At 40.3% G+C, this 24,903-nt stretch overlaps 1 protein-coding gene across 5 annotated transcripts in view; it reads left to right on the forward strand.

Moving 5' to 3' along the window:
• The first annotated feature begins 360 nt into the window (after positions 1-360).
• Positions 361-24,903, forward strand: part of LOC115209213 (nischarin) — an 84,927-nt gene continuing 60,384 nt past the window's right edge. For all 5 annotated transcript variants that reach the window (XM_036501055.1, XM_036501057.1, XM_036501056.1 and 2 more), the window contains exon 1: positions 361-768. In XM_036501055.1, the coding sequence (XP_036356948.1) occupies positions 682-768 (87 nt within the window). In that variant the 5' untranslated portion in view covers positions 361-681. The remainder of the gene's footprint in view (positions 769-24,903) is intronic.

Consider the following 24,903-nt stretch of genomic DNA (forward strand, 5'->3'; position numbering starts at 1 on the left):
TCTGTCCTTGTTTGTCCCCTCTATGTTTAACCCCCTGTGGGCAATAAAGAAATAAATATTAATATAAGCATCGTTCGATTGCCTTGCGTTTGAATGTGCCGTAAATACTACTGGCCTAGTGTTAAACAACACCTTAATAAACATATGACATATTCAAATACAAAGCTATACATCACCTAATGCTAGCATTGTTCTAATACTCTAAATACTAATAAAGGTATTGTTCTATTGCTTTGCAATTAGTATGTGCAGCAAACATTACCAAATGCACTTTAAGTCATTGCTAAACACTAAAACTGCTCAAATAGTATATTGGGTTAACTCTGGTAGAGGGCGTGACAATCGTTCAGCAGCAGCAGTAGCAGCAGCAGCCACGTGACCTACAAACGATGGTGACGTTAGTGATGTCGGCCGTGGCCGCGTTGCTAGATGGTCTCCTCTTTATCAAGCTGCATCTTCTCACACGTACCAAGATCGGATGTCGTCTAATCTCGCCCAGTCTGTAATATTCATTCATCTGACGCTGGTCGTTTTTATTATTGTTGTTAATACAGTACTGTTGTCCTCGACAACACAGCAGTTCTTCCTTTAAAAACCCATATATCTATATATATATATATATATTATATATACAAACACACACTTGAATATTAATATTATTAATTCACCATTGCCTCTACAATGTCCCAGTTCGGAAGAGATTTGGACAACTTCAGCGCCTGCAGAACTGTCCGCATTATCGGCTCGGAATGTGTGGAAAACTATACGGTAAGAGATAATCACTTCTATATACCTTGTCAGTGTTACACAGTGTTTATATATAAAAATACATAGAAGTATATGTGTTTGTATCTACGCATAATGCATCTATATGTATGTATAATATATATATATATATAATGAATCTATGTGTCTTGTATATATGTATAACGTGTGGATACACATATATAATGTCTATGCATGTATGTGGGTGTAATACCCGACGAACAACATACCAACACCACTTCGCTTTCTATTGATATATATATATATATATATATGTGTGTGTGTATACATACACACACTTCACTAATCAACGTCGATGATAATATCTTCAATCTCCTCTTTTCTGTAGTGTATGTGTGTGTATATATAATTATACCGCATATATATATATGTGTGTGTGTATTGAGAAGAATTGAAATGCATGAATGTTGTAACCTCCACATTTCGAGCACTATTTCATTCATATATTTACCCAACTAAAAAAGGAAAAGAAAATACAAACAACCCTTCAAGCTTCACACTTTCCCTTCAGTCACATATATAGTTCCATAGCTCACACACACACACATATATATATATATATATATATATATATATATACATATATATATATATACATACATGCATACACATATGTATGTACACTCACTCACACTTACAGACACACGCGTTTGGTTGTACACATAGGAGAAAGAGTATCAATGACTAGCATCAATCGTACCAGAAATACCTTGCTCGCTTTTTAATCAATGAACTGGATGCTTGCTTCTCAGCAGCATTTCTCTGTTCTAATTCTATTTTCGAAGGCTCCACTGTTGCACTCGGGCCTTCGTTCATTCATTTCCTTTCATCAATGCTACATGTTATAGAGTAACAGTGATTAACTCAGGACTATTACTGCGTAGCTATTTGTACTTCGTTTCCTCTGTATATATAATTGGCTTTCTCCCTAGTTTAACAAACAATGAAACCACCACCATTAAGTGTACGCGATTATTATTGTGTACGAATACGTATGTATATTTGCGTAACACCCACTTTTCCAATTTCACGTTTGGTTCTATATGTGTGTGTTGCATTGTACTATTGTTAGTGTTGACCCTGTGGCAGATAAAACTGTATTATTATTGGAACATGACTCAATTCCCCCCGCCTTTCTCTCTTCCGAATCGGAGACCTTGTGCTTTGGTTTCAAATATCAATCAATGGTTATCATTGGTGTCGATTTGGAGTTCGATACACCCCTCCTCTTATTGTAGCCATTTTTTTACACTTGGAAGCACCAAGGCATTTAATAAATAAATATGTTGGAGAAAGGAATGAACCTCATACATTCTCGTTACTATCACTGTCTGTAAATCTAAACACATCTCTGTGTGAATTTAGTCAATTTACTACGTAATGTTTTTAGAGTGAATAAATTTTTGTTTTTTTCGTTGTTCAAGGCCACACTATCCAGGCAAGTGGGTAATAGAATTGACACTGTATCGACTTCCGATATTCGACTGGTATTTTACGACATTAAAAGAACCTGTATATGATCTTGGCCACACCACTTGCTAGAGATAGCAGCCGTGAAAACCAAATATGATGGTTACGACTGAAATGCTTTTAAAGAAAGTAGATCTGTTTGACTTGGGACTAAACAACAATGTACAAATTTTTGTGAACTAGTTTTGTACTGTGAATGCCCACAGTTAGCTCAAAACAAGCACAAAAAGTATAATAAACGTTATAAAATTGCTGCGATAATTCCCTGGCATTTTTGTAAGAGATTCAGTTTCGCACGCACAGAAAAACCGAGGCGCTTTTGTGAGAACAATTGAAAGTTCTTGAAAATGTTGACGTTAGGTTGTTATGATACTTCCCATACTAACAGATGGGAGACAGGAATACAATAAACCGGATAATATAGTCATTGATAAGAAGAAAGTGCTTCCTGTTACCAACAGGACATGCTCGTTTGATTGTAGCTTCCAGGGGAAAGAACCATCATCATCATCGTTTAACATCCGTTTTCCATGCTGACATGGATTGGACGGTTTGACTGGATCTGAAAAGCTAGCGGCTGCACCAGGTTCCAATCTGATCTGGCAATGTTTCTACAGCTGGATGCCCTTCCTAATGCCAACCACTCTGAGAGTGTGGTGGATGCTTTTTACGTGCCACCGGCACAGGAGCCAGGTGGGGGGGGCACTGGCATCGCCACGTTCGAATGGTGCTTTTTACGTGCCGCAGGCACGGGAGCCAGCCAGGCGGCACTGGCATCGGCCATGTTCAGATGGTGCTTTTTACGTGCCACCGGCACAGGAGGAACTGGCATCAGCCACCTACGGATGGTGTTTTTTATGTGACACTGGCATAGGAGCCATTCAGGTGAAATTCTGAAGTCTGGGAATAAAGAAGTTAATAAGGCCATTATCATCATTTCATGTCAGTTCTTCCATTTTCCAGTTTGGCATTGTTCAGACGGAATTTGTTGAATCCGAATTCCTATGGTTGACTGCTCTTCCTTACCTGTTTGCAAGCAAGCTAATGTTCCCCAGGGCCTGATATGTTTACTACAGAAGACTGGAAACAAACAACATTGCTTGCATGACAGTGATGCTTCTTTATAATCATAATATGTCAAGACACCACACACACACACTCGCGATCGGTTTCTTTCAATTTCTATCTACCAAGATCGTTAGCCACTACACGCATTTTTTTCTCTCCTTGTTTTTTCTGTGTTCCTTTCTGTAGAAGAGCATAGGCTCGAAACGTAAAAGACTTTTTCTATTCCTGAGCGTTATACTAATACATCTGTTTGTTTTGTACACCACCTGTCTTCGCCTTTTGTTTTGTTTTTTTCGTGAATTCTCCATTATTAAGGCTTTGGTTGACCCAGAGCTGTAGTAAAAAACACTTGCCCAAGGTGTCACACAGTGGGACTGTACCTAAGACCACATGGTAGAGAAGCAAGTTTCTTAACCACTCAGACACTCCCAATTATCATTGGGGCTTTGGAAACTGTGAAGAAGAATTTGAGAGTAAAGTTCTTGATACAATGTATGAATGAATATGTGAAAACTGTAATAACAAGAAAGAATGAGAATGTTTCTCGCCACAGCCCATTGTCCAACAAGAAGCATAATTAAACCAATTATGACATTAACACATGTTACAACAAAATGACTTCTGATTATTATGCAAAAAGCACCTGTGCCAAGACCCCGTAAAACGCACCCATGCCAGTGCTGCGTGGAGAGCACCCGTGCTGGTGCCATGTAAGAGGCCTTCAGTACACTGGCATTAGCAAGGGCATCTAGTTGTAAAAGCCCTACTAGAACAAACTGGAGCCTGGTACAACTCTCCAGCTCACCAGCTCCTGTCAAACCATCCAACCCATGCCAGCATGGAAAAACAAACATTAAATAATGATGATGAGGATAACCTTAGGCTTTTGGAACATGAATGCAGTCGATTATATTGACCTATTACTTAACTGGTTTTATTAACCTTAGAAGAAAATGTAACCATAATCTGATTTCTTGCTTTAGCACAAGACCACTAATTTTGAAAGGGGGAAGAGTGGGCAATTTTGACCAGTAATCCGACTTTTGAAATTATATGTTGTATTTACAGTAATTACATAAGTGCTCAATAGTGGACATCTGCTATAACAGGATATTATCAAACGCCAGTGGCACACCATAAAAGTGACCCACCCATTACTTACATTGAACTGGTAGTTCACCTTAAGTGGTGTTGAACATGCACAACATTAGCATAACAATGGTGCCATGGACTGGGTAAATGTGGTAATTGGTGTATTTAGTAATCAGGTCGAAGAATTTTATTAAAAACAGTAACAAGTAATCTAAACAATATAAATAAAGTAGTCAAAGTGTAAAAGAAATAGTGTGTATAAAATCATCATTTAACACCCAGGTTTCATGCTGGTGTGGGGTGGATAATTTGACGGGATTTGTTGAGTCCAGGGAGACAGTATCCTGCTCAAAAGCAGTGTTTATCAACCTTTTTACCCTTGCATCGCCCTTAAAATAAATTACATGTCTCAAGGAACCCGTGCACAAAAAATTTTTATACCATATCTTTCTTGTATTTTTTCATCGTAGTTCATGTGGTTAATATCATATATATATGTATATATCGTATTTGATAGCCTATAAGATGCATGAGTGCATAGGACTATAGCCTAGGCTATACTTTTGTAAAATAAATTACCACTAAAATAATGTTTTAATTCCTCCACTTACCTGTATAACTTTGTTATTACCGGTAATTATAAGCAATTTATTGCATCCACATTCGATGTAAACATACAATTGGCGACTGTTCACCAATAGATGGCTGCACACATTTTGTAAACATACATACATTGAGTGCACTGGACACGGGGTTTTTTAAAGCCATTTTGGGGTAAAAAAGATTCATCTTATAAGCCATCAAATGCGGTGTATATATAGGCACCATTCGAGCGTGATCGTTACCAGCGCCGCCTTACTGGCACTCAAACCCTGTGCTAGTAGGGTATTAAGAGCACCATCCGAGCGTGAACATTGCCAGAGCGGCTATCTGGCCTCCATGCCAGTGGCACGTAAAAGACACCATTCGAGCGTGATCATTACCAGCATCGCCTTACTGGCACCTGTGCCGGTGGCATGTGTAAAAGATTCGAGTGAGGTCATTGCCAGTACTACCGACTGGCCCCATGCCGGTGGCACATAAAAGCACCCGCTACACTCAAGGAGTGGTTGGCGTTAGGAAGGGCATCCAGCTGTAGAAACTCTGCCAGATCAAGATTGAAGCCTGGTGCAGCCATCTGGTTCGCCAGCCCTCAGTCATTCGTCCAACCCATGCTAGCATGGAAAGCAGACGTTAAACGATGATTATGATGATGATGATATATATATATATATATATATATATATATATATATATTAATAAATAAAACATATGCATATATGTACATATATGTATGTACCAGCCTCATCGAAGATGCGTATCGCCTTCACCTTCGAAACGCAAAGTAGATGAAACCATGGTGACTGAAGAAGGGGAATTTTCCTTGTGTTATTTGTCCTGTACTCTATTTTTTTGTTGTTTAAGAAAAATGTCCAGTTCCTTGGTTTTGTGTTTGTTTTCATTTCTCATTGTGTTCGACGTTTTTTTTGGTGTCCTGTACCCATATATGCATGTATATATACATGTAGAGGTTAGTACGTACATATATGTATATATATATGCATATGTTTTATTTATTAATATATTATATGACGAAATGTACGCATCCATTTCTAAGTAAAATTGTTCTTGATATATATATATATATATATATATATATATATATATACACACGATGTAATTGATTTTCTCTGTAAAAATAAAGAAAATACAGGGTATCCATAAATTACAGATATCACTAAAAATATCCCCAGTGGTTGTATATATATTTTTGGTAAAATAATAGGTTAAATAGGATGATGTCTATATTACAATATTGCAATAACCAATTGATATGCTTTGCATGTAGAGTAATATTGCAATTATGAAATTAGCATTAGCTTATCTCAGTTTCTTGTAGAACCCCTAAGAACCTTTTGTGGAACCCTGGTTGAGAAACGCTGCTCTAAAGTCTGTTTTGGCTGGATGCTTTTCCTAATGCCAACCATTTTACAGCATGTACTCGGTGCTTTATTTTTTTCATGCCACTGGCACTAGTGAGGTCACCATTGCTGCTCTCAAAACTGCAAAACCTTAGGTGCTGGGTAGGGGAGCAGGTTCTTGTGGAAGAGCTCTTTGGCTACTCACATTTAGAAGAGAGAGTGAAAATGATCAGTAAGAGCTTTAAAGATATATTCTTTTATTCTTTTTTTCTTTTGTTTGTCATTTGACTGTAGCCATGCTGGAACATTGCCTTTAGTCGAACAAATTGACCCCAGCACTTATTCTTTGTAAGCCTAGTACTTATTCTATTGGTCTCTTTTGTCGAACCAACAAGTTACGGGGACGTAAACACATCGACAATGGTTGTCAAGCAATGGTGGGGGGACAAACACTGAAATACACACACATATGACAGGCTTCTTTCAGTTTCTGTCTACCAAATCCACTCACAAGACTTTGGTTGGCCCGAGGCTATAGTAGAAGACAAGGTGCCTGTATGCACATTATTATTAATTGTTGCCTTAAACTGGGCAAGCTGTATGGCAGCCTGATTTTGGTCATCATGACAAGGATACTTCATTTGACATTTTTTGTGTGATATTTGTACGTGAAGCATAGCTCTGTGGTTAAAATGTTTGCTTCTCAACTGTATGGTTTCAGGTTCAGTCCTACTGTGTGACACTTTGGGCAAATGTCTTCTCCTTGGGCACACCAAAACTATGTGAATGGATTTTGTAGATGGAAACTGAGGGCAGCTCATTATGTGTGTGTGTTGATGTATATGTGTGTGTGTATGTATGTATGTATGTATGTATGCTTGTATGTTTATGTTTCCTTGTTTTGATATTTTGTGATGGTTGTTAAATGACTGTCATTCATTTTCAATACTCTGCATAACCATGTCTGACCATGGGGAAAATATTAACTTACTTGGAACCAGTTAAGGGAACATTGAAATGCTAGTCCCCTTAAATAGCATTGATCACATGCAAGCATGCAACACCATTAGCTGGGTAAATATTGTTGTATGTTGTAGAAATAGACTCCAAGAACTTTAATAAAAAGCACTGCTAGGTAAGGACTGTAATGGATTACTAGGGCTCCAAGGTTATAGCTGAGACAATAGTTATGGAGCCATTGCAGATTTCTGATATAGCGGATATATAATTGTTAAAGAGGACAACAAACGTTAAAGCAAGGCAACTGACTTGAGATGTTTGCCTTGCTTTAACATTTGTCCTCTTTTAACAATTTTAACAATATATATATATATATATATATATAGAGAGAGAGAGAGAGAGAGATTTTAAAATTATTTTGTTTAGCTTTTGTTCATCCACATAAAGCACCAGTTATTAATTGGTTTTTATGATTATAGACATTTTACATGGGTTGTGCTACCCTATTATAATCCGAGCCCAGAAGAATGGAAGGCAAAGTTGTGCTCAGTGACTTTTGAACCTTGGATATAGACACAGCTAAATGTTGCAAAACATTTGCTCCAGTGCTTTACCATTCTCTGCCTTGGAATATATAACAATAATGATAATAAATTTTCTTGCTTGAAATATTGATTTTTTTTTTCTTTCTTTCTTGCATTAACTATTGATTTCTGACATGGTGTAGTTATACTTCAGTGAGTTTAATTGATACGGAGCCAATGAACAAAACTGAATATCCCAATACTATATACATAGTATCTTTCTCTTTCTCTCTTCCACTCTGTACATCCTCGGTATTGATGGTTTACTAACAGTAACTATTTATAAGAAACCTATTACTAGAGTTTATTCTTCAAGTGGATACAAATGATTGTGTATACTTATCACTTCTTATCCATCCGTCTCATGCAAGCATATAAATCTGGATATTATGTCGATGATGAATCTTATCCAATTAAACACAAGGGGTTGATCCACCTCTTTGTTTTTTGTTTCTAGAAGGTGTAAATAGATATGGACTCTAGTATAAAACTGGTGCTTGTTTGATTGGGTTGTATCGTCTTATTGTTGTCTAGCTAAATTGGTACTGGCAGAATTTGAACCTGGAAATACAGTTGCATAAACATGTTTATATGTTGTTGGTTAGTTTCTGGGTCTGTCCTGATCCAGCTGCCTTACAAGGAGGTACCCAAAATTAACCAGAAACGTTTTCTGATCGAAGCTACTTGATGCCACCCTCAGGCATCAGAATGCCGACCGGCGTTGTCCAGTGAAGTCGTACTGCCATGTGGTGCGTCTTTGTTTTGCAGTGCTTCTCCCCTGTTCGTTGATTTTTAAGATGACCAAAACAAAGGAACAACATGCTTCCATGAAATTCTGTTGGGGAAAATAGCGGCCAAAACAGTTGTCATGCTTCAAACTGCTTACAAGGACCCTGTCATGAGCAAAACACAACTTAAGATAAATTTAAGCTAGTCTAAGCCTTTCACTATGGCAGTTTGAAAATGTTTTGAGACAGCCTCTGACCTTGCCAGTTCCTATCATGCTGTCCAACCCATCCAGCATGGAAAACAGATGTTAAATGATGATGATGATGATGATGATCTGTTTAAAGTTTTACAGCAAAAGGCTTAAAATCCTAGTTTAATTGCTACAAATTTACCTTTATACAGGTATGGCTGTGTGGCAAGAAGTTTGCTGCCCAATCACATGGCTCTTGGTGCAGTCCCGCTGCAGGGCACCTTGGGCAAGTGTGTATTTGCTAGACAGAAACTGAAAGAAGCCTGTCGTATATATATTATATATGTATATGTGTTTGCCCTTATGTCTCTGGTGTTGATGTGTTTACTTCTGTGTAACGTAGCAGTTCAGTGAAAGAGACCAATAGAATAAGCACCAGGCTTTCAAAAAATTAGTCCTGGAGTTGATTCGTTCAGCTTGAATTCTTGAAAGCAGTGCTCCAGCGTGGCAACAGTCTAATGACTGAAAGAAATAAGACTAAAAAATATATATACACATGCACACATACTATATATACATTAACTCTTTAGTATTTAAACCGGTCATTTCAGGCCTAAATATTCTACCAGTTTTAAGCTTAAACTGACCAGATCCAGCCTCTCACACTTCTCCTGTAATGTCATTTTAAAAATAAACAATCTCATCATTGAAATATCGAAGCTATAAGACAACATGATAAATTCAAAACTGAATAAATAAGCATCCTATTCAATAGAGAATAATTTGAATACGAAACGGTTACTCCACTTTGAGTGACCTGAGAATGTTGCAGTGGGGGATGAGGGCAAACTTTGCCCTTTTAAGATACACTCTACTGGCATAGCCATATTAAAACCACCAGCAATAGAATTGTGAGATGCATACAGAGTGATGACCCCTAACCAATGTGCTCATTCAGCACCTGTGCAACTGATTTGTGGGTTGAAGCTGGTTGTCATATGCCAGCTGTTTACCTTCGTTTGGCAAGCAAAATCAGGCAGCCTTCCTCGGACTGTTAGTTGTGGCAAAGGAGGCTGTGGAATGTGATTGAAGGGTTCGTAAACAAAGCCTTTTGGCTCAGATGCTAATCCCTCGTCATCTTCTTCAAGTAGCACATGAAGAGGAAAGTGCTTTCCTCCGGTGAACTTTTGTTGGGCTAGTATGACAAAATGCTGACAATAAATAAGCTTACTTCAGTTATGTAGCTGTAAGGCTGGTGATAAGAACTGGGAGAAAGCACTTGTTTTGGGTGTGTTGAGGTAATTTGAAGTTGTGTGTAGGAGGCCTTGTGCTTGTGTAAGAAATCATCATCATCGTTTTACTTAGTCATCGGTTCCTGTTTAGCAAGGTTGTTACCAGTTGGTCTCCACACAGTCAGCATGACAGGGAATATCAACACATTTTGACCGTTTTGGCTGAAATGTGATTTTCTAGCATTTTTGAGACCCACCCTCCATTTTTGACATACATTTATTTAAAATCAACATGTGACATACTCCCACTTTCATCTGTGACTGTCTCACACACTCCCATTCTCTCTCTCTCTCCCTCTCACCTTCTTTCAAAATTAAATCTCTCTTTGTTGTTTAACTCCAGGTTAGCCTTCACCCTGCAGACCAATGATCAAAAACAGTTCCTTTTATGACGAAACTTAGTAACACTGTTATCCCCTAGACCAGCGTTTCTCAACTGGGATTCCCCAGAACCCTAGGGTTCTGCAAAAAGTTTCCTAGGGGTACCATGAGAAAGAGTGAGATAAGCTAATGCTAATTTATATATATATATATGAAGCTAGCATGATCCGCTGGATGTGTAATGTCAGTGTGCACACACAACAGAGTATATGCGCCCTGAGAGAAATGCTGGACATAAGAAGCATCGGATGTGGCATGCAAGAGAGACGTTTGCGCTGGTATGGTCATGTACTACGGATAGATGAGGAGAGATGTGTGAAGAAGTGCCACTCCCAAACAGTTGAAGGAATCCGGGGTAGAGGTAGACCCAGGAAAACATGGGATGAGGTGGTGAAGCATGACCTTCGGACATTGAGCCTCACAGAAGCAATGGCAAAAGACTGAGATCTCTGGAGATATGCTGTAGCTGTGAAGACCTGACAAATAACGTGAGTTCATGGCTGTTTTCTGCACCAGTTTCACATAACAGCCCCAGCCCTTCCAAAGTACCTTGGATCACAGAATGGCCTGCTGTTCTTACCTTGGATCGTAGGGCAACCTGCTGTGCTTGAGGAGACCTATTGAGTCAAGTACATCAACATCAAAATAAAAAATCAAATGGAAATTGTACTTGTGATACCTGTGCCGGTGGCATGTAAAAAGCACCATCCAAATGTGGCTGATGCCAGTGCCGCCTTGACTGGCTTCCGTGCTGGTGGCACGTAAAAAGCACCAACCGATCGTGGCTGCTGCCAGCCTTGCCTGGCACCTGTGCCGGTGGCATGTAAAAAGCACCCACTACAATCACGGAGTGGTTGCGTTAGGAAGGGCATCCAGCTGTAGAAACACTGCTAGATCAGACTGGAGCCTGGTGCAGCCTCCTGGCTTCCCAAACCCCAGTCGAACCGTCCAACCCATGCTAGCATGGAAAACAGTTGTTAAACAATGATGATATATATATATATATATATATATATATATATGATATTTACCACATGAACTACATTGAAAAATTATGAGAAAGATATGGTTTATATCTTTTGTGCAGGAGTTCATTGAGATATGTAGTTTATTTTCCTATGTGGCACTGACATGGGTGCTTTGTGTGTGATGCTGGCATGGGTACTTTGTACTTGATGCTAGAACGGGTGTATCGTATGTGGTGCTGGCACGGGTGTTTTGTACAAGGCACTGGAATGGGTGCTTCGTCTGTGGCACTGGTATGAGTGCTTTCTACATAACGCTTCATACGTGGCACCGGCACGGGTGCCCCCCATGTGGCACATATACCTGTAAAATCCTCAACTACTATCACAATTAATTCAAGAACAGGTAATTCAGTTGATTAAAAAGAAAACTGAACCTTCATCACAACAAAAGCGCTGTTAATTAAAGGAACAAATACATAACAAATCATTGTTTTTCAATAATTGGCAAATATTACTTTATTATTATTATAATCAACATCATTATTGATTGATTCTAATAATAGTTGGGTTTTTTTCTCACGTGAAATTTCATCTTGATTGATGGGTCTTTTTATTTTATAAAAGAACATTGCTCCTTTTTGTTTCATTAGTTGTCAGTTTCAGTTTGAGAAGACCATTTGTTGTTGTTGCTGCTGTTGCTGTTGAGCGAAGCAGTCATTGTCTCAGAGCTCGCAATGGGAGAAGTCCGAATCGTGGTCCTTTGCTATTCGTAAGACCCGCAGAAGAGAAAGCAGGTCAACCCCTGACACTGAGAGCATCAACAAATGGATGAATGTGCATCCAGGCTCAGCGGTTATGTAGGAAGTCGGGGACAAGAAACAGGAAGAAAGAGTGAGAGAAAGTTGGGGCAAAAGAGTACAACAGGGGTCGCACCCCCCCCCCTGCTGGAGCCTCGTGGAGCTTTAGGTGTTTTCGCTCAATTAACACACACAACGCTAAGTCTGGGAATCGAAACCATGATCTTCCGACCGCGAGTCTACTGCTCTAACCACTGGGCCATTGTGCCTCCACTTTGTTGTTGCTACTGTTGTTCCCTCCCAAGGCTTAGGAATAGGATAAATTGGCCATATTAGTTTTTGCTTAACTCTAAATCAATCTTTATTGAGCCATGAGCTTTTCACCCATTTTTCTTTTGGTCGAGAGATATTAAATATTGATGTGCTCTATTTTACTGTAATAGTTATGCAAGTTGAGGATTTGGCTGTCAAACATGATACTGTTTATGCATGGTTAAATGACGTGTATGTATGTATATATATGTGCGTATATTTATGTAGGTATGGCTGTGTGGTTAAGAAGTTTGTTTCCCAACCATGTGGTCTTGGGTTCAGTCCCACTGTGTAGCATTTGGATGTTTTCTACTATAGCTTTGGGTCAACCAAAATCTTCTGATCTTTTCAGTGGATTTGGTTGGCGGAAACTGAAAAAGTGTGTCATGTTAGGAAGGGTATCCAGCCATAAAAATCCTGCCAAAACAGACACAGAAGTCTGGTACAGGCTCCTGTCAAACCATCCAACCCATGCCGACATGGAAGGTGGATGTTAAACAATGATATATATCATCATCATCATTTAACGTCCGCTTTCCATGCTAGCATGGGTTGGACGGTTCAACTGGGGTCTGGGGAGCCCGAAAGCTGCACCAGTCCAGTCAGATCTGGCAGTGTTTCTACAGCTGGATGCCCTTCCTAACGCCAACCACTCCGAGAGTGTAGTGGGTGATTTTATGTGCCACCGACACAGGTGCCAGACGAGGCTGACAAACGGCCACGCTCGGATGGTGTTTTTTTATGTGCCACCGACACAGGTGCCAGACGAGGCTGGCAGACGGCCACGCTCGGATGGTGTTTTTTATGTGCCACCGACACAGGTGCCAGACGAGGCTGGCAGACGGCCACGCTCGGATGGTGTTTTTATGTGCCACCGACACAGGTGCCAGACGAGGCTGGCAGACGGCCACGCTCGGATGGTGTTTTTATGTGCCACCGACACAGGTGCCAGATGAGGCTGGCAAACGGCCACGATCGGATGGTGCTTGTTACGTGCCCACAGCACGGAGGCCAGTCGATGCGGTACTGGCTACGGCCACGTTCGGATGGTTTTCTTATGTGCCACGTGCCACCGGCACTGGTACCACAAAGATACAAATTCCATTGATGTTCATCTATTTTGATTTGTTTTGATTTGATTTGATTTTCACTTGCCTCAACAGGTCTTCACAAGTGTCACAAGAAGGAAGGTATGCACAGGTGGACTGACTACGTCCCAGGTAGGGGCCATGGGTTATGGCCTGACTAGTCTTGCCGGTCTTCGGATGGTGTTTTTATGTGCCACCGACACAGGTGCTAGATGAGGCTGGCGAACGGCCACGATCGGATGGTGTTTGTCATGTGCCCACCGCACTGACTACGGCACTGATGGATTCTTGTGTGCCACAGGCACTGGTACCACAAGATACAAATTCCATTGATGTTCATCTATTTTGTCTATTTTGATTTGATTTGATTTGATTTTCACTTGCCTCAACCGGTCTTCACAAGTGTCACAAGAAGGAAGGAAGGTATGCACAGGTGGACTGACTAGTCTTGCCGGGTCTTCGGAAGGTGTTTTTATGTGCCACCGACACAGGTGCCAGATGAGGCTGGCGAACGGCCATGATCGGATGGTGTTTGTTACGTGCCCACAGCACGGAGGCCGGTCGATGCGGAACTGGCTACGGCCACGTTCGGATGGTTCTCATGTGTGCCACCGGCACTGGTACCACAAAGTGTGTGCCACCGGCACTGGTACCACAAAGATACAGATTCCATTGATGTTCATCTATTTTGATTTGTTTTGATTTGATTGATTTTCACTTGCCTCAACAGGTCTTCACAAGTGTCACAAGAAGGAAGGTATGCACAGGTGGACTGACTACGTCCCAGGTAGGGGCCATGGGTTATGGCCTGACTAGTCTTGCCGGGTCTTCGGATGGTGTTTTTATGTGCCACCGACACAGGTGCTAGATGAGGCTGGCGAACGGCCACGATCGGATGGCCAGTGATGCGGTACTGACTACGGCCACGTTCGGATGGATTCTTGTGTGCCACCGGCACTGGTACCACAAGCGGTACTGACTACGGCCACGTTCGGATGGATTCTTGTGTGCCACCGGCACTGGTACCACAAGCGGTACTGACTACGGCCACGTTCGGATGGATTCTTGTGTGCCACTGGCACTGGTACCACAAGGATACAAATTCCATTGATGTTCATCTATTTTGATTTGTTTTGATTTGATTTGATTTTCACTTGCCTCAGCAGGTCTTCACAAGTCGGAAGGTATGTACAGGTGGACTGACTACGTCCCAGGTAGGGCCCATGGGTTATGACCTGACTAGTCTTGCCGGGTCTTCGGATGGTGTTTTTATGTGCCACCATGTTCCCACAGCACGGAGGCCAGTCGATGCGGTACTGGCTACGGCCACGTTCGGATGGTTTTCTTGTGTGCCACAGGCACTGGTACCACAAAGATACAAATTCCATTGATGTTCATCTATTTTGATTGATTTTCACTTGCCTCAGCAGGTCTTCACAAGTGTCACAAGAAGGAAGGTATGCACAGGTGGATCGACTACGTCCCAGGTAGGGGCCACGGGATATGGCCTGACTAGTCCTGCCGGGTCCTCTCATGCACAGCACACTTCCATAGGACTCGGTCTTCAGTCATTTCCTTGGTGAGACCTAAAGTTCGAAGGTCGTGCTTCACCACCTCGTCCCAGGTTTTCCTGGGTCTACCTCTTCCACAGGTTCCCTCAACTGCTAGGTTGTAGCACTTTTGCACACAACTATCTTCAGCCATTCTCGTCACATGACCATACCAGCGCAGCCGTCTCTCTTGCACACCACAACTGACACTTCTTAGGTTCAACTTTTCTCTCAAAGTACTTACACTCTGACGATTATGAACACTGACATTACACATCCATCGGAGCATACTGGCTTCATTTCTTGCAAGCTTACGCATATCCTCAGCTGTCACGGCCCATGTTTCACTACCATGTAGCATGGCTGTACGTACACACGCATCATATAGTCTGCCTTTTACTCTTAGCGAGAGACCTTTTGTCACCAGCAGGGGTAAGAGCTCTCTAAACTTTGCCCAGGCTATTCTTACTCTAGCAGTTACACTTTCAGCACACCCACCCCCGCTACTGACTTGGTCTCCTAGGTAGCGGAAGCTATCAACTACTTCTAGTTTGTCTCCCTGGAACGTGGTAGAAGTTGGACTCTGCACATTTCCAGTGTTTATTTCTCCTGAGCATCTGCCACAGACAAAAACTATTTTCTTAGTTAGCCTTCCTTTGACATTGCTGCACCTCTTATGTGTCCATAGCTTACACTTGGTGCACCTTATAGAGTTTCTACCTACACCTTTTTACAGATCGAGCAGGGCCATCTACCTGAAGTCGTTTGTGGTTGGTCCACCTTCCTACTTATTAGGACTTTGGTTTTGGCTAGGTTGATTCTAAGGCCCTTCGATTCTAATCCTTGTTTCCACACCTGAAACTTCTCCTCCAGTTCTGATAGTGACTCAGCAATTAGAGCAAGGTCATCAGCATATAGGAGCTCCCAGGGGCATCCTGTCTTAAATTCTTCCGTTATTGCCTGGAGAACTATGATAAATAGGAGGGGGCTGAGGACTGAACCTTGGTGGACCCCAACCTCTACCCGGAATTCTTCACTGTACTCGTTGCCAACCCTCACCTTACTAGCTGCGTCTCTGTACATGGCTCGCACAGCTCTCACTAACCATTCATCTATCCCTAGTTTCCTCATTGACCACCAGATAAGGGATCGGGGGACCCTGTCAAAGGCTTTCTCTAAGTCAACAAAAGCCAGGTACAAGGGCTTACCTTTGGCTAGGTATTTCTCCTGCAGCTGTCTTACCAGGAATATAGCATCAGTAGTACTTTTCCCTGGCACGAACCCAAACTGCATATCATCTAAGCTAACTCTCTCTCTAATTAACTGGGCTATAACCCTCTCCGTAACCTTCATTACCTGATCCAACAGCTTGATGCCCCTGTAGTTATTTGTATCTAGGGCATCGCCTTTACCTTTGTAGCAGTTGACTATTATGCTGCTACACCAGTCATTGGGTATGACTCCTTCGTGTATCACCTGGTTAACTATACGGGTGACTATGCTATAGCCGACACTACCAGATATTTTGAGCATCTCTGCAGTAATTCCTGATGGGCCTGGGGCTTTCCCTGTCTTCATGCTTCTAATTGCCTTAGCTACCACGGAACTATCAACTCGGATAGCTGGTCCCTCTGTTGGGTCAACATTCGGCAGACTCTCTTTATCCCATTCATTTTCCTCATTCAGCAACCTTTCATAGTGGCGTCTCCAAGCTTCTCTCTTTGCATCCTCATTTAACGCAAGTGAACCATCCTCCATGCGAACACATTTCTCTCCTACCACATCTCGATTCTCTCTCACACACTGTCTTGCAACACGAAATACCTCAAGTCTTTCATCCTCACGGCGCAGGACATTGGCAAATTTTCTTTTATCTGCTTCCCCTCTGGCTAGATAGACCTGTCTCCTAGCTTCCCTTCTGGCAGTCTGATACACTTCCCTGCTACCACCGTTCTTCCAGGCCTTCCAAGCCTGTTTCTTTTGTCTAATAGCCCTATCAACAATATTGTTCCACCACCATGTTATTTTGGGTCTTAAGGGGACTTTGCACCAGCCACAGATCTGGTCAGCGGCTTTCAGCAGGTTGTCCCTCAGAAACGTCCAGTTGTCTTCTACCCCATGTGTAGCTATACCCCCTTCCACTTCGTCAAAGGCTTCAAGTATATATATATAAAAAATATATATATATAAATATACTAGCTTATTTTGACCGAAAAGATGACCCTATAACCTAAGTTATGGTATTTAGAATATTAATTCTGATTTGTCATCCACTAAATTTGGAATTGTGTAAATGTATGAATTTTAAACATGCATACACACAAAGAAAATCTGCCTTTTATAGATAAGATATATATAAATTATATAGAGGGCACTATTACACATAAATGCCGCTAGCTAGGAGGGACTTTTAAAGTCAAAACTACCAAAATGAACAAATTGTACCGAATGCAATCTTCGAAGCGAGTCATTTAAAAACAGAATTTAGTCCCTCCTAGCGTGCGGCATTTATGTGTAATAGTGCCCTCTATATAATATAAATAATTATTTTCAAGTTGAAAAGATTTACAGATTTTTTCTCTTAGGAGGTTTTTTCATGCTAACTACTTGATAATTTCTTATGAAGATTTTATCTTATTTTTATATTTATGTATGTATATATATTATATATATATATATATATATACACACAGGGACTGCTACCATCCACTGACCATTCAACTTAATACTACCATGGCACTCCCAAATTCTTCTTCTTCCCTTTCTTCTCCTTCTTTTTCTTCCCTACCAAGAATTCACAAGAGTAAACAAGAGAGACAGAGACAGGCAAAAACAAGGAAACTGCCACTTGTATTTGAACACCATACAAATATTCTTTTAAAAAAACTTTTCTTTTAATTTTTCTAAATTTAATTATTTAATTGTTACAGTTGAACTTGACTTTTTTTTCCATATATATATGTATACACACACACACACACACACACACATTATAAATGTGTGTGTGTTTCTGTGTACCTTTGTCTTGAAATCTTGTGATAATTTTAAATAAGCATCACCGTCATACAAATGATGTTCTTCAGTTCCGGTCTTTTGTGAGGAAATATTACCTTGCTTGATGACAAGAAGAGTGCTTGGCTGGAGAAAAATCAACCTCAACAAATTCTGTGTAACCCATACAAGCTTGGAAAAATGGACGTTGTTGATATGTATAGTTGACAAGTTTAGGAAAGTGGAGATGACTTCAGTTGCAGTATAATAGACAGGGGAAATCGCAAACACTTTCATATGAGGGGGTGCTGAAAAGTTCTTGGCTTTAAGGGTACTGTGAAAAGGCCTGGTTGGAGACCCAACCTTTAGAAAAACTGCAGGACCACTGCAATAAGTGTGTAAATCTGAGAGGGGAATATTTTGAATAAAAATCATAATTAACTGATCCTCCTGTATTTTCTTTTACCCAAAGTCAGGAACTTTGCAGCACCCCACCGTATATGATGTGACACCTATTTGGGTCCTTGTAAGCAGCAACAATTAATTCATCCTTTGCTTTATCACTATCACATGTACATTGGGGTACCTTTTAATAGTGTGTATGTTGTTAGCATTCAGATCAGGTCTTAGGTTTGAGAGTAACTTGATATTTTGGTGTGTAATTCATGTGCTGTGATTGCTCCCTATCTTTTCCCCTCTTGTCTTTGAGGTGGCCCTGCAGATATAAAAAAAAGTTTAAAATCATGGGCAGCACCCATGATTTTTGTTTGCAGGACCAGTTCTAAGACTAATAAGGGCAACCTCTTCCAAGAATGGTGAGGGGCCACCCCTTCCAAAACTAGTGAAAGACCACCACCAAGACTCTGACTGACCTATAATACCACCCCACTCCCCACAAAAGAAAAAAAAAAAGAAACAGGACTGAAATATATTCAAAATAGTCGAGTGACACACATACACCCCCACACAGAAATTACTAAAATATTTTGTAATTTTAGTAAAGCCACACCTAAGTAGTTACTGAGACTGTTTTGATTTTGTTATTTGTGCAGGCTTATCTGTACAAAACAGAGGAATGATCAGCCAAGATCATTCCTCTGTTTTATATATCAAGGGTTATTTTGTCCAATATGTCCTTTCCTTTTTTTAAGATGGTAGAGAGAAATTTGACTTCTATTTCCAGCTGATCAAACTACTGCATAGGATCCCATTCATTTCACTTGCTTGGCCTGCTACAAACAGCGAGGCTAGCTTAGATAATGTGACCCTATATATCCCTAAAAGGACAAGATGGTCACAGATAGTGCCTTTAATCATAAGTCTGCTTAATTAGAAAGTATTGATTGCCTGTCTTGTAATAATAGTTAGTATGCAGGGGTCAAGGTCATTGAATCGACTAATTTTATCAACTTCTAAATATGATAATGATTCAGTGATCTCTGCAGTTTCTGGTTACCATTTCTGACTTCTGTCTTAGATGATACACTGGTTCAGACAGAAGCACGTAGTACATCATCACCAGCAGCAGCACCACCACCATTACTATCATCAGCATTATTTTATATTTTCTTTTACCATACTGGTTGGACGAGACTTATTGACTTTTAATGTTTTACAACCAGATGCTCTTTCTGACACTAACCTTTACTTGTTTTGCAAGTAAGGTATTTTTATTCTACAGTGTTTCACACATCAAAACCAACAGCACTGCCAAACTATGAGATATACCCTATTTTAACATGTATAAGGAGACCTATTGAGTCAAGTACATCAATATCAAAATAAATATGGAAATTGTAGTTAGTATACCTGTGCTGGTGGCACATAAAAAGCACCATCTGAGCGTGGCCGATGCCAGCACCGCCTTGACTGGCTTCTGTGCTGGTGGCATGTAAAAAGCACCAACTGATCGTGGATGCTGCCTGCCTCCCCTAGCACCTGTGCTGGTGGCACGTAAAAGGCACCCACTACACTCATGGAGTGGTTGGTGTTAGGAAGGGCATCCAGCTGTAGAAACACTGCCAGATCAGACTGGAGCCTGGTGCAGCCTCTTGGCTTCCCAGACCCTGGTCAAACCGTCCAATCCATGCTAGCATGGAAAACGGACGTTAAACGATGATGATGATGAAGGAACTCTTGTGTATAAGGAAACCCTTAATTTTTGGGGCTTCTGTTCAGTTTCAATCTACCAAATCCACTCACAAGGCTTCAATCAACCTGGGACTATAAAAGATACTTTCCCAATGTGTCATGCAGTGGGACTGAACTCAGAACCACTTGGTTGAGAAGCAAGCTTCTTGTCTCGCAACCACACTCATGCCTGCACCTCTTTAAGAACAGTCTAAAACAATAATTGATGATGGTCATGGTTCATTGTTAGTATATTTTATCTTTTAATCTAGAGATAATAAAGCTCCTTATCAATTGTGAGACCATTTCCTTTACATAATCTTTAAATAGGGTTCAAATATTTGTACAGAAAAATAGATGTCCCAACATTGATGACGATGGTGTAGCATAAGAATGATCAGACTGAAGTCACAGTTTACTTTTGATGGTCTGAGTGAAAATGATGCAGGATTTACAGACAGAAAACACACATACACTACAACATAGATGCATATATAAGTACTTGTAGCTGGCAGTGATACACACACATGCACACACACACGATTATGTAGGTGTATGCAGACATGCATGTCACTATCACATAAACACATACATTGATACTTCCAATAGGTAGGCATACACACGATTTCATATACATATATATTCCACACACTAGTGTCACATATGTGCCAACATTGATATATATCCTGTTGGTAGTTGTACACACAGACATGAAAGAGTTGAAAGCACAATAAGTGATATTTATAACAATGAGGTAGACACAGTAAAATCAGTTAAGAGGTCACAGACTTTGATTCTCTCAATGGAATAATTGAATTAACAAATCTAGTATTAATTACAATGCATGTGGCAGATGACAGCGCTGCCTGACTGGCGTCTGTGTCGGTGACACATAAAAGTAGCAACCGATCGTGGCCGTTTGCCAGCCTGCTCTGGCACCTGTGCCAGTGGCACGTAAAAAGCACCCACTACACTCATGGAGTGGTTGGCGTTAGTAAATGCATCCAGCTGTAGAAACACTGCCAGATCAGACTGGATCCTGGTGTAGCCTCCTGGCTTCCCAGACCCCAGTCGAACCGTCCAACCCATGCTAGCATCGAAAACGGACATTAAACGATTAAGATGATGATGGTTATTATTAACTAAGGATTCTGCCAAAATGTAATGTTTCAACTCTGTTACCAAATGTACATATGTATGCACATACATAAAAAATATATATTCACACACACACACACACACACACATTTTGTGTGTGTGTATCGATATATTTTGTATATGTGTATGTTTATATATATAGTTTGTGTATGTGTGTATGGAGCTAAGTGAAATTGTAGTCATGGCAGATACTGGTGTCCTGTAACTGGCACCTGTGCCAGTGGCACATAAAAGCACCCATTACATTCCCAGAGTGGTTGGCTTTAGGAAGGACATCCAGCTGTAGAAAACCGTGCCACATCAGACTGGAGTCTGGTGCAGCCCCTCAGTTTGCCAGCTCTCGTCAAACTGTCCAACTCATACTAGTATGGACGTTAAATGTTGATGATGGTATATATGGCAAATTGGCCAAGTTGTTAGAGCATAAGATAAATTACCTTGTGGTATTTGTTCTGGCTCTCCGTGCTTTGGGTTCAATTCCTCTGAGGTACACTTTGTTTATCATCCATTCGAGTTTGATAAAGAACCAGTCGTGTACTAGGATTAATTCTCTCTGTCTCTCATTTTGGAAGAAATTGGCTAAGGTTAAACCTGAAGAAGGGAACAGTTCTGTCAAGTCTAAAAATTGTCCAAGACACTGTATGTCATGAAAGTGCCCCCTTTGACTCCATCAGTAGACTCCAAGCAAGACGTGTGTGTGAATGCATAAATATACATTTACTTACTTGTATGCATACATGCACAAATATATTTATGTAAGCATCTGCACATAAGAGTAGATATTTTATCAGCTATTACAACGACGCTGATATTTATCCATCAACAAATAGTCAGCATTATTATTGGCTTCTAACTAGGTGAAAGGGCATTTGTGATTTACATCCAATGCTAAATGCCATGGTGGGTTGTGTATTTGTCCTCGGTTCCCTGTGCTAAAGAGACAGTAGAATATAATATTGGAGTAAATTTTTATCAATGTATAAGAGTAATTACAATTTGTGAATGATATGTTTAAAAAAAAAAAAACCAACCTTTGAACAATGCAAGTGGAAAGTTAAGTAAGATATGTAAAGTGCTGTCAGTAAATGTCATCTTAGATTGTGCGATACATTTCTAATATTTTGGGAAAGACTCTCCTTATCAAATATAAGAGAGAAAACAATCCGAGAGTTTAGAGAAAGTGTTACTTACTGGCAGGCAATTCTGGTGTGTTTAATTTCATCAGTATTTAGTTTTGTCCATAACTTTTTCCTAGTTGAAACACTACCAGGTCAGATTGAAATGATATAGCATATCTGTAGAATATATTTATTAATGGAATATGTGTGTGTAACAAAACTGCACTGAGATTTGGTGTATTATACAAGATCACACACAAGCATGTGGGACTAAGAGGAAGAGCATACAAAGCACAAATCAGAAACCCCTTGAGTCTATGCTCAACCATTTCAGTATAGTCTGAAAGAAAGCTCTTTGGATCATTGGAGTCGACAGTTGATTCCATAAAAAAGCTTACCATCAGAACACAAGTTGTTGCAGTAACAGTACTTAGATTTATAGCTTGTATATATGATTATTTATGTTCTATCTGATAATCTCTCTTTTAAACCATTCCAGGATCATTGTTTTCCATCAAAAGTACCAATAAGTAGACTCAAGTTAAGTGAAGTAGCTACTTCAGTGAACTGACATCAGATTGTAGACAAAATTTGAGGCCAACTTCCTTTTACATGATATTGTTCATGTGTGTGTGTGTATGATTAAGAAGTCTGCTTCAGAATCATGGGGATCTCAGATTCAGTTCTTTTGCGTGGCACATGGGTAAGTGTATTCTGCTGAAACCCTGGGGTGACCTAGTAGTGAATTCGGTTGATGGAAACTAAGAGAAGCCTTGTGTGTGTGTGTGTGTGTGTATTTAAACTAGTTAAATTTCAGTTTTTAAACTTTTTACTGTGGGATTTCAGCAATGTATTCATATCATTTTAAAGTTCCACAGCAAAATGCTTAAAAACCTACAGGGGTATAAAAAGCATGTGTATATATTCATATGGTTGTGTGTGTGTGTGATACTGTTTTTCCTTGAACATTTAAACAGCTGTACTATATTGTTTTACCATTGCTTGTTATAGAAGTGACTAAAAGGGATGGCATCAAGAAGGATATCTGATCAGAAAATAGTGTCTTAAAATGTTATGTCTAACTTGTGCCAGCATAGAAAGTCATCATCATCATTTAAAGTCTGTTGTCCATGCTGGCATGGGTTGGATGGTTTGACCAGGGCTAGTAAACTGAAGGGGTGCCCCAGACTGCAGTCTGATTTGGCATGGTTTTTATGGCTTGATGTTCTTCCTAATGCCAACCACTCCAAGAGTGTAATGGCTGCTTTTATGTGTCACCGGCACAGGTACCAGTTGTGTGATAACAGTATGTGCCACAGCTACGATTTCACTTGGCTTGACGGGTCTTCTTCTCAAGTACAGCAAATTGCTAAAAATGTAAGTCATTTGTCATTGCTTCCATGAGGCCCAACACTTTTTACATGCCACTGGCATGTGTGCCAGTTACACGACATCGGCATTGGTTACATTGCCTCCGTGAGGCTCAACGTTCGACAGGAGCTTTTTACGTGCCACTAGCATGGGTGCCAGTTGCCTCTGTAAGGGCCAATGCTCAAAAGTTGTTTTTAACGTGCCACCAGCACAGGTGCCAATTATTTGAAACCAGCATCAGGTATGACTATGATTTTTTTTGACAAGTCTTCTGAAGCACAGTGTATTGCCAAAGGTCTCAGTCATCTGTCATTGCCCCTGTGAGGCCCTACCTTGATAATGCTATATTGTACCAGCTGCTTCCTTGGTTGTATCTGTATTAAATAAATTTAGATACTGTAAAACACTCAACCTTTTAGCATTTAAACCTGCCCTGTCTCGCCCAAAATATTTTGCTTGTTTTACATTCAAACTGACTAGATCCAGCATATCACATTTATCCTACAATGTCATTCTAAAAATAAACAGTCGCATCATTGAAATCTTGAAGCTGCAAGATAATGCATGGCTAATTCAAAACATTGTGAATAAATTAGAATTTGCAGAGTAATCTGATTGCTAAAGTAATCTGATATTCTGTTGAAGACAATTATGTAACCTACTCTGTGGAATTTAGTATTTATATCTAAACCACAACTGGCCTTCCACCTTGCCAAAAATAAAACTGACAACCTGTTGATAGATAAATCTCATTGTTATTGTAATAGATGAGAAAATATGTAGTCTCATGTACATGTGTAAATGTATTTGTGTGTGTGAGAAAAAAAATATATATGTCTGGAAAAATAATATATATATGTCTGACACAGTTTTGACACTCATTAGATCCTGTCAAACTGTCCAACAC

Source organism: Octopus sinensis, linkage group LG3 (assembly GCF_006345805.1).
Source record: "Octopus sinensis linkage group LG3, ASM634580v1, whole genome shotgun sequence".
Lineage (NCBI taxonomy): Eukaryota > Metazoa > Mollusca > Cephalopoda > Octopoda > Octopodidae > Octopus > Octopus sinensis.